The following is a 13,685-nucleotide window of genomic DNA, read 5'->3' as shown; positions in this document are numbered from 1 at the left end:
GGGAAGGTTGTGAAACAGTTGAACGAATATATAGATGAGCATGAGTTAAGCTGCAACGTCACTGTAATTTCTGTGCTCTTGTGTTAGTGTTTTATAATGAAATTGGATTCTATGCAGCTTGGAGCCTTCTTGGCCTTAGCATCATGCATCATGTAACAATAAACATAATTTAACAGTTACTAAGATGTCTGGCCTTTCAAACAACACACTGTTAATCTAACAGTGAACTGAAGAGCTCACATAAGAACACAATGAAACACATTATTGCAATGGCTTGAAGATCTTGAATAATAAAATTAAAATGGTGCTGTTCTTCCTTGAATCAGGAGTTAATGTCTCCAGTATAATTCAGAAACACAACTAAGCCATTTTTTTATAAACAAAAGTCTTACTTTAAAAATTCTCACCTTATCTTGGTTTTCATTGTTGTGATAACAAAGATTCCCAATGAGATGGATCAAATGAGCTTTAAAACCAACAGCAGGGTGGAAGGTCTGGTCAGTGAATGACAAAGATTGGTTTATGCTGAAAATATTCTGTTGCTGTTTGCCTGCAAGATGCGTCTGATATAAAAGATCTAGAACAGAATGTGATATTCAAGAGAAAATATCAATATGATGTCTCCTATTTGCATTAATGTGTTCAATCTTAAATAAAAATGCCATTTTAGTGTCAAAAACGCATTATGTTTCTCCAATCTTCATTTGCCAGTTATTGGTCCTGCAGTTTTTTTCATAATGCTTTTCACAATTTGCAATATGTACTAGTTATATACATACAATTTTAAGTAAACAGTTAAAAATAGATCTAAAACTGCTAATGTTTTTATGTTACATTAACATGTATATTACGATCTGAATGTTTTGGCATTTGTTCCCTCAACTTCTAAATCCATATTTCTCTTAATTATATTTCATGTGAGGTGGTAATTTTTACTTTAAATTTAAAGTTTAATTTGATTTCCACATCCACCCACAGAACTCAAATTACTCCCTTTATCCCTCTTACCTCAATACGTACCCTTTCCATTTTGTGCTAAAACGCTTTCCATTGCCAATGTGGGTTTAGATTAGATTAGATTAGGCTCCCTCCAGTGTGGAAACAGGCCCTTCGGCCCAAACAGTCCACACCAACCCTCCCAAGAGTAACCCACCCAGACCCATTTCCCTCTGACTAATGCACCTAACACAATGGGCAATTTAGCATGGCCAATTCACCTGACTTGCACATCTTTGGACTGTGGGAGGAAACCAGAGCACCCAGAGAAAACCCATGCAGACACAGGGAGAATGTGCAAACTCCACATTCGCCAGAGGCTGGAATCGAACCTGGGATCCTGGTAGTGAGCCACTGGGTTTTATCTGCCAAGTGTTGCTTTTAATCTGGTCACATTTAAAAAAAATCAAACAACCATTGATTTCTCTTTTCTTCTTTCATATTAAGACCCAGTCCTTCTCAAAAATTCATTCACTGTTAGACCACTTGCATGTTCAACTTCACTACTAACAAAGGGTTTCCTTCCTTGTTAGATTAACAGTGTGTTGTTTGAAAAAAAAAGTTATGCACTAAACACAAACATTGCCCTATCTTTTAGAAAGGTAATTTCATAATTTTATAAGGAAGCTAAAGCAAGTGGAACTCTCCAGTGCTTTTGCTGATTTTTATCCCACAATCAAGATGACAATAACAGACTGATCAGTATCTTCCCATTACTGTTTGGGGGAAGTTGCTGGATGCAAATTGACTGTGACATTCCCTACATTAAAACTTTAACTATACTCAAAGCACCTCATTGTCTGTACAGTGTTTTTTTTCCCATTTTTGGAACGTGTTGAATTCATGAAGGGTGCTACATGAATGCAAGTTATTTCTTCTCTGCCAGATATTGCTGTGTCTTAAAAATCCTTAAAAGGCACAATTGTCAGTACACATCCTCAATGCAATTATCAAACATCATTGTTCAATTTCTTTCCACTGTTCTATTACTTTTAACAAGCTTCCAGTAATCTGCCAATTGTTATGCTTCAGCTTTATCCAAAAGAATTCTGTTTAGACCACTTTTAACAAAATCCATGTGGTCCAGTGCAATGGTATTGGTCGGGATTTTGCAGTCAAATGCAAACTCCCCACTGACTATAATTGTACAGAGTGTTGAAGTTAGCTTTTCCACTGTGCCTGACAATTGTAAATCAGTCAAAATAGTGTGGTGCCCTCTTCAGGGTATGTGGATTTGCGTGAAAACTACTTGTTCTCATCCAAACAAACTGAAGAATAAGATGCAAAAACTACAGCAGGAAATACAATGCAAAATCTGGTTCAGAAAACCATATACAGAGAGGTTGAGAGATAAACAATTTTTAAAAATGTAAAACAATGAACACTCAAAGCAATAAGACTCACCACCGTAAAAAATACATTTTCAACACAACTGGAGGATGTTGACATTAATTAAGACTTATCAGTCTATTAAAAATTCATTTATATTTGAATATTCAAATGTGAGCTTATTCTGATGTACTTGGTGAGTATTCAAAGTTTGGGAGAAGATTTGTAGCTCGGGTGCTCGTTGTTGTTCGCCGAGCTGGGAATTTGTCTTGCAAACGTTTCGTCCCCTGTCTTGGTGAGTATGTAGTGAGCAAATACTGTAGACTTTCAAATGTTTTAACATTGAGCCTTCATTACGACAACAATGCAGCAAAGCTTGTGAAGGAGCAAGGAAAACTTGACATCAACTTGCTGATTTCAGTGTTTAACTATAAGGTAAAGTTACCAGACGTTGCTCCTTGATAACACTTACAGCTTCTCAGTTACAACTACAACAACAAAATGTAGGCTTTTGTCTCCAGCATAAATAAGCTTTATATCCTAAAATAATTCACCATCAATCAAGCCTTACTTCTGCCAAATTTCAGTTTTTGCTAATGTTGTGAATTTTCAATTTTAATCAATTATCCCAATGCCTGTTCTATATTATCCGGGGTTATCTGAATGCAAAAACAGGGGCCAATATTATCAGTCTGTTAGTAATGATGCATTTGTCGCTACATCAAAGTAATATGTATCACTGCAATAATTTTGGTCAATTTATGGAAGATGGAGAACAACGTTTTATTGTTCTCTTTTAGTCTTTTGCCCTTTTTATATTTTCAGGTCATTGGATTAGCAAAATATCTGCAGCACAACTTGGGTACTCGCTAAGGATTCATATTCCACGTGGCTCATTTTCTTGGCCAACTATTCAATGTCGGCAAGGCTTTAAGTGAAATAGCTCATGGATCCTAACTCAAATAAGATTACAACTAATATTTTACAATAAAATAAAACAAAGAACTGTGCACATTGGAAATGTAAAACAAAATCAGAAATTGCTGAAGAAACGCAGATTTGAAGAATGGTCACTGAACTCAAAATCTTAACTCTGATCTTTCATATCCTGGTCCTAACTATTCCACCTTCCAACAGTTTGTTCTTTTGGTTTATGAATCTGATTATAACCTCCAATAAACAAGTTTCATATTTTAAAACTATCACTGCAATAATTACTAAAGTAACAACTAAACATTCCATGTAAAATTCAGAACAAATATCTTTTTATTTCTTTTGACAGTAACTTTCTCAACACCATTCAGAAATGTGGAACAATTGCAAGAAAGTTTAGCTTTCCTTTGTACTTACCAACAACGGTTTCTAGCAGACCAGGTGAATTCTGCAAATAACTGAACTTTTCATAGTTTGAAGTTGCTTGACAAAGAATATCAAGGAGCCTGATTACAATAAGGGCTTCCTATGCAAAACATAAAAAAAAAGGATAAATTATGTGTTACACACCTAAAAATGATTCACAGAGAAAAAGCAGACAATGAGTTCATAAGACAAATCACGAAGAGACATTTTATAATTAAATAAGTATCCCAAACTATAGATTTAGAGAATAGTACTTCTAGAAGCATAACAAGGTTCAAAATAATTTTACAGCAAAATCGTTCTTGTCAAAATTTAAAGCGAAACCAAATAGAGTTGATATTTTTTCCAAGTAGCACATTGATTCTATGTATAGACCAAATTCGAATTTGTCGATGTGACAAATGAGTTAATAAAGCCCATTCAATAATTAAGCCCATTCAATAATAAGGGCAAATGAACTGATCTATTTTAAGATTGAAGTACACAGTTATATAAGGAGGAAGGAAAAATAAATTAATCAAAAAATAACTGCTTTGCCCATAAGGGTTTAAACAATTCCAGTCTGTGGGAGCATACACCAGCTTTTTAAAGCAACTATGACTAGGATAACTGGCAACTAACAGTTTCTTCACAATCGCAGGTAGTGCCAGAGTATCAGAAGTTCAATTTCAGTCAGATTTGAATGCGTCTTATGCAGTACCTCATTAGTCTCACCAGTGTGAAGAAAACAAACAGACTTTGAAAAACTTCCAAACACCCTGTTGTCCAGGGAAATCAAGTAGTCAGTCATGATATCCAGACAGGAATAGGACGCAGAGTTGGGAATGTAGTTAAACCTTCTAGAATTGGGAAAAATATGGAGAAATAGGAGGCACTTTGAAGATCCTGGCTTCAACTCATGTGGATTAGCATCTTTCACAAAGCAGATGTGAAAAACCCGGATATTAAAAAGTGAGCATCTCTCAATGGCAGCCTTTGGAATAAACAGAGGTGGTGGAAAGGCAAAAGAAGTCTATCTAAATATATTTCTGTCATTGCGTAAAAACAAAAAATTCTGGCATAGGAAGCTCAGGTTCTTTTTTTTTAAGGCATAACAAAATCCCTAGTCTATTCTTCAGTCTGAAAGACAAGAAAAAAATTCTATGTTACTGACGGCCACAGACTGGTGCTGGTGGTGTAGAAAATTAAATTCTATAAATGAACAGCTCAGGTGTCCAATGCATTTCAAACATGGATCTAGAATGGTAGATAATGGTAATGCAAATAATTATGCAGTGTTATGGATGAAATAAGGGATTATGGATTAACAGAGCAGAACAAGTGATAGTATGAATTAGTCTTGATGCGGGTACAATTTCAACATTTAAAAGGCATTTAGATAGATACATGAATAGGAAAGGTTTGGAGCAATATGGGCCAGGAACAGGCAGGTGGGATTACTTTAGTTTGGGATTATGTTTGGCATGGACTGGTTGGACATCAGGGTCTGTTTCCGTATTGTATGACTCCATAATATGAAAATATATACCTTTGTGTAATAAAAAACCAGCTAGACATTAGATGTTGTATTTGTATAAGAATATTCAAGATCAGCTGTCAATAGAATGAGATGGGTTTTCTGTCTTGCTGCTTGTACAAAGTACTCATCCATATGTTGCCTCCTGGTCATCATCTTTGCTTCTTAGGTAGTTCCTCGTGATTGGGGATGTACTGAAAAGGAGTTGTTAGGTGATTGAAGAGTCCAATGTATGACCTACAGTCTCTGTCACAGGGGAGGAAGCACTTTCTCCGTCAAGTCTCAACTTCAGCTTGTGTTGTCGAGGAGACTTTAGGTGTACAGCTTTACAGGTCCCAGATGCTTTCTCTCCACTTCAGCAATCTTGGGGCAATATTTCCCAGGTGGCAATGGGAACATCACATTTCTCAAGGAGGGTTTGTGTGTGTGCTTCAAACATTTTCTCTGTGCCTTGCTTACTGTGTTGAAGCTCCAAGTGGAGGGTTTATTTTGGAAATCTCATGTCATGCATGCAGATGAAGTAGTCTGACCTTTCAAAGCTCATCAAACATGGCCAATGCTTTAATGTCTGAGTAAGAATACTGACATGATGCACCTACATTTAACGAATTTGCAGAATTTTGCAGAGGCAATTCTAGTGGAAATTCTCTGGGGTTTTGAGATCCCTATACTACGTAGTCCATGGCTCTAAACCACATAGGAGTGCAGGTATCACTACTGCTCTCAGTTTGTGGTTTGAGATGCTCTCTCGGGGAGCTAAAATCTGCCCTGGCACACTGAAGGCAATGTTGACTGTTACATTTTCTCTCCTTGTTGACATTACGATCCCAAATGGTCCACAATGTTCAAAGCTTCTTTGTAGATTTTGATCATTGGGAAGTGGAGGGGCAGTCATTGCGGAAGGGATGTTTGGTAAAGGACCTTTGTCTTATCAGGTTTACTCTAACATTCATGCTGTCATAGCTTCAGTGAGGGCATTGACACGACCAACTCAACACAACCAAAACCTGGCATGAAGTAGAGAAAATCATTCTAAAGAACAACAAGGTGTCAGGAGAGGATAGAATCCTGATCAGAGCACCAAAATTTGGTGGAGATGTAGTGTCAGCACGATTACATGACCTGGCTATGGTACTGGACCAACAACCAGAATTTCATGAATTCAAATCCCACAGTGGTAAGTATTAGTAATTTCAGGGCCAGCAAAAGCTTTCCTCTTCTCTAACTTCCTGGGAGAATATCTGTGACCCCTAAGTTATCAGCTCAACATATGAATCAAGTCAAAAACTAAATGACAGAATTAGGGTTCAACGTAATACCTCCAGGGAACCTTAGAACATGTAATTTACATTGCCTGCATGTGTCACCCATCTGATCATCAAAGAACAAATAGAAAAATATTTCTGTAAAGTCAAAGCAATTGTTCTATATTTTGATAGAACACCTATGTTCATAACTGTAACTTGGCAATGAGAAACAATAATTATCAACTAGAATTATTTGTTAAATTGATCACAGCAATTGTTAGTGAATCCTTGCAATACATCTAAATAGGTTGCCTTGCTCAAACCACAGCCAAACACCACCAAATTACCCTCTTCACAAGCTGGCAATAAAACAATTATTTGAAGCCTTGTACACAATGTGAACAGCGCTACGAAATTAAAGCGGTCTTTTTCAAACTGATTCGGCGGAAGTGGGTTAAACCTCCATCATACCTCATTCTCTTCCTCAGTAGCAGAGGTGAATTTCAAAACTGCCATGCATTTTTCTAGGAAACAGCTTGCCAAGAATTGCATCAACTTCATAAGAGCACTCAAGTCATCACTGCCAGCTGGACATCCCAGTATCTCACTTAACTTTACAGAAATCAGATCCAATACAACAATCCTGAAACAGAAGATTATTAGGCAGAGCTGTGACTTTGCAACACCTACTGAAAATTCACTATATATAAAGTTCCTGCAAAGCACCTATTATAGATAAAGTCAACATGTGATATCACTAACAGCAAAATAATGCATATCCGATTATTTTCAATATATAACTTCAAAGGGATTTATGAACACTAATATAATGTATGGTCTTGTTCTGTTTTAAATTTATCTTGCTAACATCTGTAAAAGTAGATCCTTATTAAAATTTATATTTTTTCAAATTTCCTACGTCAGACTTCAATTAATTACATTATTCGGAGATAAAAACAGAATTTAATCTATTCAACTATCACAGCCTCGCAAGAATTACATTAAAAAATAGATACAGAAAATGGCTACTTTTAGGGAAAATACAAGATGGTAATCTAAATAAAATGGACAAACAATATGTTTCATCAAGGAAAACATTTTCACTTTACAAAGGCATTTTAACATTTTTGAAATGGGAAGGATATCCATATTAAGCTGAATAGAGAGGGTGGTGTGTTCTCACCTGCTTGTAAAACTCAGGTTTCCCTTCCAATTTCTGAGAAGCACTGTTTTGGGGCACAGCTTCCACACACCCCAGAGAAAATGATCAGAGCAGGTTTATGGGAATAAATGAAATGTCCTTTTGGAGAAGGCACAGCAAAACTCCTTCTGCCCTTGTGCAGACACCCACAGAAAATTCTCATAATAAGCACTATTTAGATTTTTCCAAATAGGCACACAATTCAACAGGGTCAGTAACAGAGGGCACAAGTGAGTATGTGGGAAATCAAGTTTTGAACTACTGAAAAATCACTATTTACTCTGCACAAGGGGTAAATCTCACAGTTTAAATGAAAAGGCAACAAAAAGTTAAAAGGTAGACTTTCCATGCTAAAATCATGATCAGTCAGCAGTGGGTACAATAGCTTGATTCGGGTAATCATCCTGTTTGACACAGATTTAAAATTACAGCTTCTGAGGTCAACCTGACTCAAGTACTTTGGCATTATATCGAACCAGAGCAATCTAAAAAGTACACTTTTATAGCAAATTGAGAAAAACACCCAAACTTGTAAGAATTTGATGTTATCTGTAAAAGTATAAAGAAATAACAGGTATGTTTGGAAATATTAAGATTTGAACAGCTAGGACCAAAGATCGTAAAGCAGCTTTCCAAAGTGAACTTTTGTCCTACCTTTCATGGTTATTCAATTTTATGTACAACTCCACCATCAAGTCTGGACATTTCAGAAATTGGTCTGTCACAATCAGAAATCTGAAAAGAAAATATTAAGTTGTAAGATTTTAAATTGTTATCACAACATTCTTCAATGATCGCTTCTTAAGATCCTACAAGAACGAACAGTCACAGTTAAATTGAAATACTTTCAAGATATTTGCAACAAAATGCCTATTTTTGAAACAAATACAATTTACAGGAAATCAAGTAAAAGATTTGTCATTTATTTACTTGGTACAATATGCATCATCTATATTTCCTATGTCGCTGAGCTACAACTAGTTTTCTCCTGAATTTTCCTTTGCTGTGCATGACCAGTTTTTGTTGCACTAAGGAATTCTGTTAAGAGTCTGATGCATGCATACATTTGAAAAAGGACTGCTGCTTGCTTGTAGCACATTTGTCCCATGTGGCTTGCAACTGCCACAACTGCAGTGCAGTCATGCAACTTAGAGGGAAGTTTGCACACTACTTGATAATCAGTCATGAAGCAAGGCTTTCAAAATTTATACATTAAATAAAATACAATGTTTTTCTTAAATTTTAAGTATGTTACTTTTAAAATTCAATTGAAATATTTTGACTCAATGTTTTCTTCAAGTCTTCTGGTCAGATGAATGAATATTTAGAAAACTGCAGATTTTTTGCCAGATTATATCATTTGAAGTTACACAATTTTAATTTTCCTGCAAGACCACAATGATTTTAGTTAAAGTCCAACTTGATTTCAAAAGTAAGAGGTCATTTAAAATCCTTGATATAGTTATTTCCCTCAGGGAGGATTCAACTCTATATTGCCCTCAATTGGTGTGCAATCTGTGCAGCCAAAATGTGGCTTAATCGCCAATGGCTGACATCACCACCAAAAATGAATTGAATGCAAATGTATTTCATAAATGGATGAAAATTCTGTAACGTAAATCTATGCCAAAATATTTCAGCTCAAATCTCTACTATTTAAACTCAAAGATTCATATTACTGCAATATAAAGCAGATGGGTTGTGATTCTTACCAATAAATATCTTCATCTAAACAAAAGTTAAATTGATAGTTCTGATCAATACTCCTTTAACATAGCACAGCACAGAATGAAGTCATTCAGCCCACTACCTCTATATTATTTCTGTCAAAGATTAATTCAGTTGGTCCCACTCCACAAACCTTTCCTCTTAACCCGACAAAATTTACTCCTTCGCCTTTGAGATGTTATTCTCCTTTGAAAGCTTCTACTAAATCTGTTTTTACCACTTTACCAGGTAACATATTTCAAATTATAAACACTTTCTGTGCTAAAATGATATCCCATTGGCTCTTTTATTAATCTCCTTAAATACGGGCGCTCCAGTCATCAAGTTTTCATTAGGACCAGTTTAAAAGATTGTAATATCAAATTCTAGTCTAAACTAGGAGGTATGAGGAGTGTAGTTCCTGATTTCAGTATCACTGAGATGGGACAGGCAGAAGAAAAGGTGGAGTGAATGAGTTAAAAAGAAACATTAGCAGGGGTCATTAATCCAGACAGTAATCTGTCGGTACTGCTGGATATCAGATCACATTTGGCAGCAACATGCACTGAGAAAGTAGTTTTCCAACATTGTGTCAGCTTAGAAAGAGAAGCAACTATATGGTGAGGTACTGTTGGTCTGCTATGAAAGCTCAAACTCCCTGCCAACATGAGTTTAGCACTTTTACAGGAGATAGGAAGAAAACCAAAAAAAGTTTAAAAAGAGCATTTGAGGTACTGGGAGCTAAGAATTAAGCACAAAAACAAAAAAATGCCACAAAGATGGTAGCTTGAGTCTGGTGGCCAGATGCTTGAAGAAAAATGTCACTTCTCAATTAAATATCTTTTAACTAAGCACAGGGACATGGGTGAATATCTAGGAATGAAGTGGAGTTACTGTCATGACCTCAACTATAACTTTTCATAAGGCCAATCAAAGCAAAATCTAATTTACCAGAAAAGCTAAACAAACATACATCAGAAACTAAAAGTTATTTAAACAAGGAAAAGAACTGCCAAAGCACTGCACCTGAAGCACAACAACAATTTATTACCATGGCAGCCTGCAATAAATAATTATTTAATTATACAGGAACAAAGTGCAGCTTTTCAATACTAAAATATCAAATAGGAACAAGAAACCGCTGCAGTCGGTCAAAAATATGTTGTAGCTTAATTGTTAATACATCCTTGTAAAGCAGAGTTTTTTTAAAAGGTAGTCATACCAATTGTAATATCAATTATATAGAAATGGGTGTTCAGTGAATGTATTCATAAACTATTTTATGTGAAAGTTTGTAACATCAAATTCTAGTCTAAAATCAGGTAGATAAACATAGCATAGGAGGCATGAGGAGTGTAGTTCTTGATTTCAGCATCACTGAGATGGAACAGGCAAAAGATAAGGTGGAGTGAATGAGATACACATTATATATATGACAGTTCTCTCTGGTTACGAGAACACCATTAATCAGTTAGGGACCAGAGCCTTGCACAATTGTAATCTGATTAATCTGAAGGAAAGCAAATTAAATTTGTTCAGTAATTTCTCAAAGAAAAATGGCATCTCATCGTGAACTCTCTTTCCAAAATTGACATTGCTGACACTTTAAATATCTTTGTTGGGGATCTTCAGGATTAAGGTGCCTGATCATCATGACATGCCCACCAATAAGAAGCCTCTGAATCAGAGTCAGTAATCTGATCCTATAGCTAAGAGAGTCCATAGTACCTCGAGTACCAATCAGCCTTATTCATCAACAAAACCTGCAGGGTAAACCTCCCGCTGCTAGCAGATTTTGTTTTAAACAAGCTGGGCACACAGTATGAAGCTAATTTTCTGTGCTGATAACTAACTGGTTAAGCCTTGTCCAGAGCACAGAGTTCTTAAATAATGAGATTTGCTAATCTTTGGTAATATTCTTTCAATATGTATAATGGGGAAAAGTGTTATATGGGCAGTTCATGCCTTTATAACTAGGCAAGGAGTAATTAACAATGGGCGTTCAAGCATACTTACATGTTTGTATGTATTAAACTGATCAGAGGTCAAATATGATTAACCATATTTTCAAAGCAAATCTTTGCAAAACTTTAAATTTTTCAAATAGTAATTTACACAGTTTGTACATAGAAATAACTTACAGAACAGCAACACTAGTTTCAACCTCACTATAGTACAGATACTGGTTACAGATACTGGATAGACAGAGGAGCTAGTCAGTAAAAAGAGATATATAGCTGATGCAACATTGACAAACATAAATACTGATTTTAAAATCTGATGTGAAAACGCGAGGTGTTCTACATAATATGTTGGTGCACACACTACTAAATATAGTACACTGTTCGCAAGCTCCAACTAGAAAGACTAGTTTTCTTAGAGCTTGTCAGATTTCAGTCTGCTTTCAAAGCGATCATTAGATTTTACATAGTGCAACTTTTATAATACTTACACTGCAGTATAACACAATCATTATTTAATAGAATAAAGTTTCCTAAAGCCTTACAACAGGCTATCATTTGTATGTCAGGAGATTTCTGTTCCCAAACCACTGCTGTAGAATAGAAGTTGACAGTTAATCTTAAAATTTGAGCTCCAATCAGGAGTGAAATAGCAGATATCACTTGGTCGTAGAGTCATACAGAAGAGACATAGGTTCTTCAGCCCAGCTCATCCATACCAAATCAGGTTCTATTTGCCTGCATTTAGTGCATATCACTCAATACTTTTCCTATCCATGTAACTGTCCAAATTATCTTTTAAATGTTAGCAATGTACTCACCTCTACCATTTCCTCTGGCAGCTCATTTCATACATGTACTACCCTCTGTATGAAAATTTTGCCCCTCAAGTTCCTCTGAAATATTTCCCCTTAAGCTGTCTAGTTTTAGACTCCGCCACCTTAGGCATAAGACCATGGCTATTTACCTTCTCTATGCCTCTCCTAAAACTCTATAAAAGGTCATTCCTTGGCCTCCGAAGCTCCAGTGAAGAAAGTTACAGCTTATCTGGCCTCTCCTTATAACTCAAACCATCTAATTTTGGTAACATCCTTGTAAATATTTTTGCCACCCTTTCCAGTTTAATAATATCTTCCCATGGGACAGTGAACAGAATTGTACATAGTACTCAAAATGTGGCCTTACCAGTGTCTTGTACAGCTGTAACATGATGCTGCAATTCATGCTCTGACCGATGAAAGCAAGCGTGCCAAATGCCTTTTTGCCTGAAACGTCGATTTTCCTTCTCCTCTGATGCTGCCTGACCAGCACCACTCTAATCTTGACTCTGATCTCCAGTATCTACAGTCCTCACTTTCGCCTTCTTCACCACCCTGTCTACCTGTGACGCCATTTCCAAGGAACTAGGGAGCTGGGCGGAAGTTCAGACGGAGCGCAAAGCTGGTCGGGTAGGTAAGTGATTGTTATATAAAGAACTTACCTCGACGCCAACGGTCTTTTCGCAGCAGAGAGCGGCTGGAGCTGGGCGGAAGTTCAGACGGAGCGCAAAGCTGGTCGGGTAGGTAAGTGATTGTTATTAGAGTGGGTGTGTTCTAAACCCCAGGTCCTACAAAGTAGGGTCTCCCTCCCTCCCTCCTCCTCTAACCTTAATTAAGAGTCCACAGAGTTGCCATAGGAAGAGGGTCTAAGGAAGTTTAGATCGAAGAGTGAGGCTTCAGCTCAGGAATCTTGATAAGGAGGTTGAGTAAAGAGATTACGCCACAGTTGAAGAGGGTGAAGACATGACTGCTCAGCTGGTTCAGTGCGCTACATGTTTGATGTGGCAAGTCAACGACTCTGATGTGTCTGGCTCGTATATGTGTGGAAAGTGTGCGCACATTCAGCAATTGACCGAGCATATTGCAGCACTGACAAAAGAACTCGAAGACCTTAGGCTCATCCGAGAGAACGAGATCTTTCTGGACAAGACCTTCAGTGATGTTATTACACCAATCATGCCAGAAGAGTGCAGACGATGAGGAAGGCAGAGAGGAGACAGGTGCAAGAGACGCCGGGAGAAGTACCTGTCAGGAACAAGTTGAAGCTTTTGGAAACAGTAGAGTCTGATGACACTACCAGTTCGCAAGGCGGCCATGTTTGTCAATCAAAAGTTGCCGCAGAAGCAGAGCGGAAGAGTCGGACATCACATAGAGCCGTGGTTATAGGGGACTCCATCGTGAGAGGAACTGACCAGGGTTTTTGTGGCAGCAGACGGGATTTAAGGATGGTGTGTTGCTTTCCTGGTGCTAGAGTGAAAGACATCGCGGACAGAGTGCAGGACATCCTCAAGGACGAAGGTGAAGAGCCCGAGGTGGTGGTACACGTCGGCA

General features: G+C 37.1%; 1 protein-coding gene across 2 annotated transcripts in view; it reads right to left on the bottom strand.

The window, feature by feature from the left end:
* atxn10 (ataxin 10) overlaps positions 1–13,685 on the bottom strand; it is a 215,871-nt gene that overhangs the window by 144,108 nt on the left and 58,078 nt on the right. For both annotated transcript variants that reach the window (XM_072552311.1, XM_072552312.1), the window contains exons 6-9: positions 8,303–8,383; positions 6,919–7,090; positions 3,676–3,784; positions 408–577 (exon numbers count right to left, since the gene is read on the bottom strand). In XM_072552311.1, coding sequence (XP_072408412.1) covers positions 408–577; positions 3,676–3,784; positions 6,919–7,090; positions 8,303–8,383 — 532 coding nt within the window. The remainder of the gene's footprint in view (positions 1–407; positions 578–3,675; positions 3,785–6,918; positions 7,091–8,302; positions 8,384–13,685) is intronic.

This window comes from Chiloscyllium punctatum, chromosome 32 (assembly GCF_047496795.1).
Source record: "Chiloscyllium punctatum isolate Juve2018m chromosome 32, sChiPun1.3, whole genome shotgun sequence".
NCBI lineage: Eukaryota > Metazoa > Chordata > Chondrichthyes > Orectolobiformes > Hemiscylliidae > Chiloscyllium > Chiloscyllium punctatum.
This window is presented reverse-complemented; position numbering and strand designations above follow the sequence as displayed.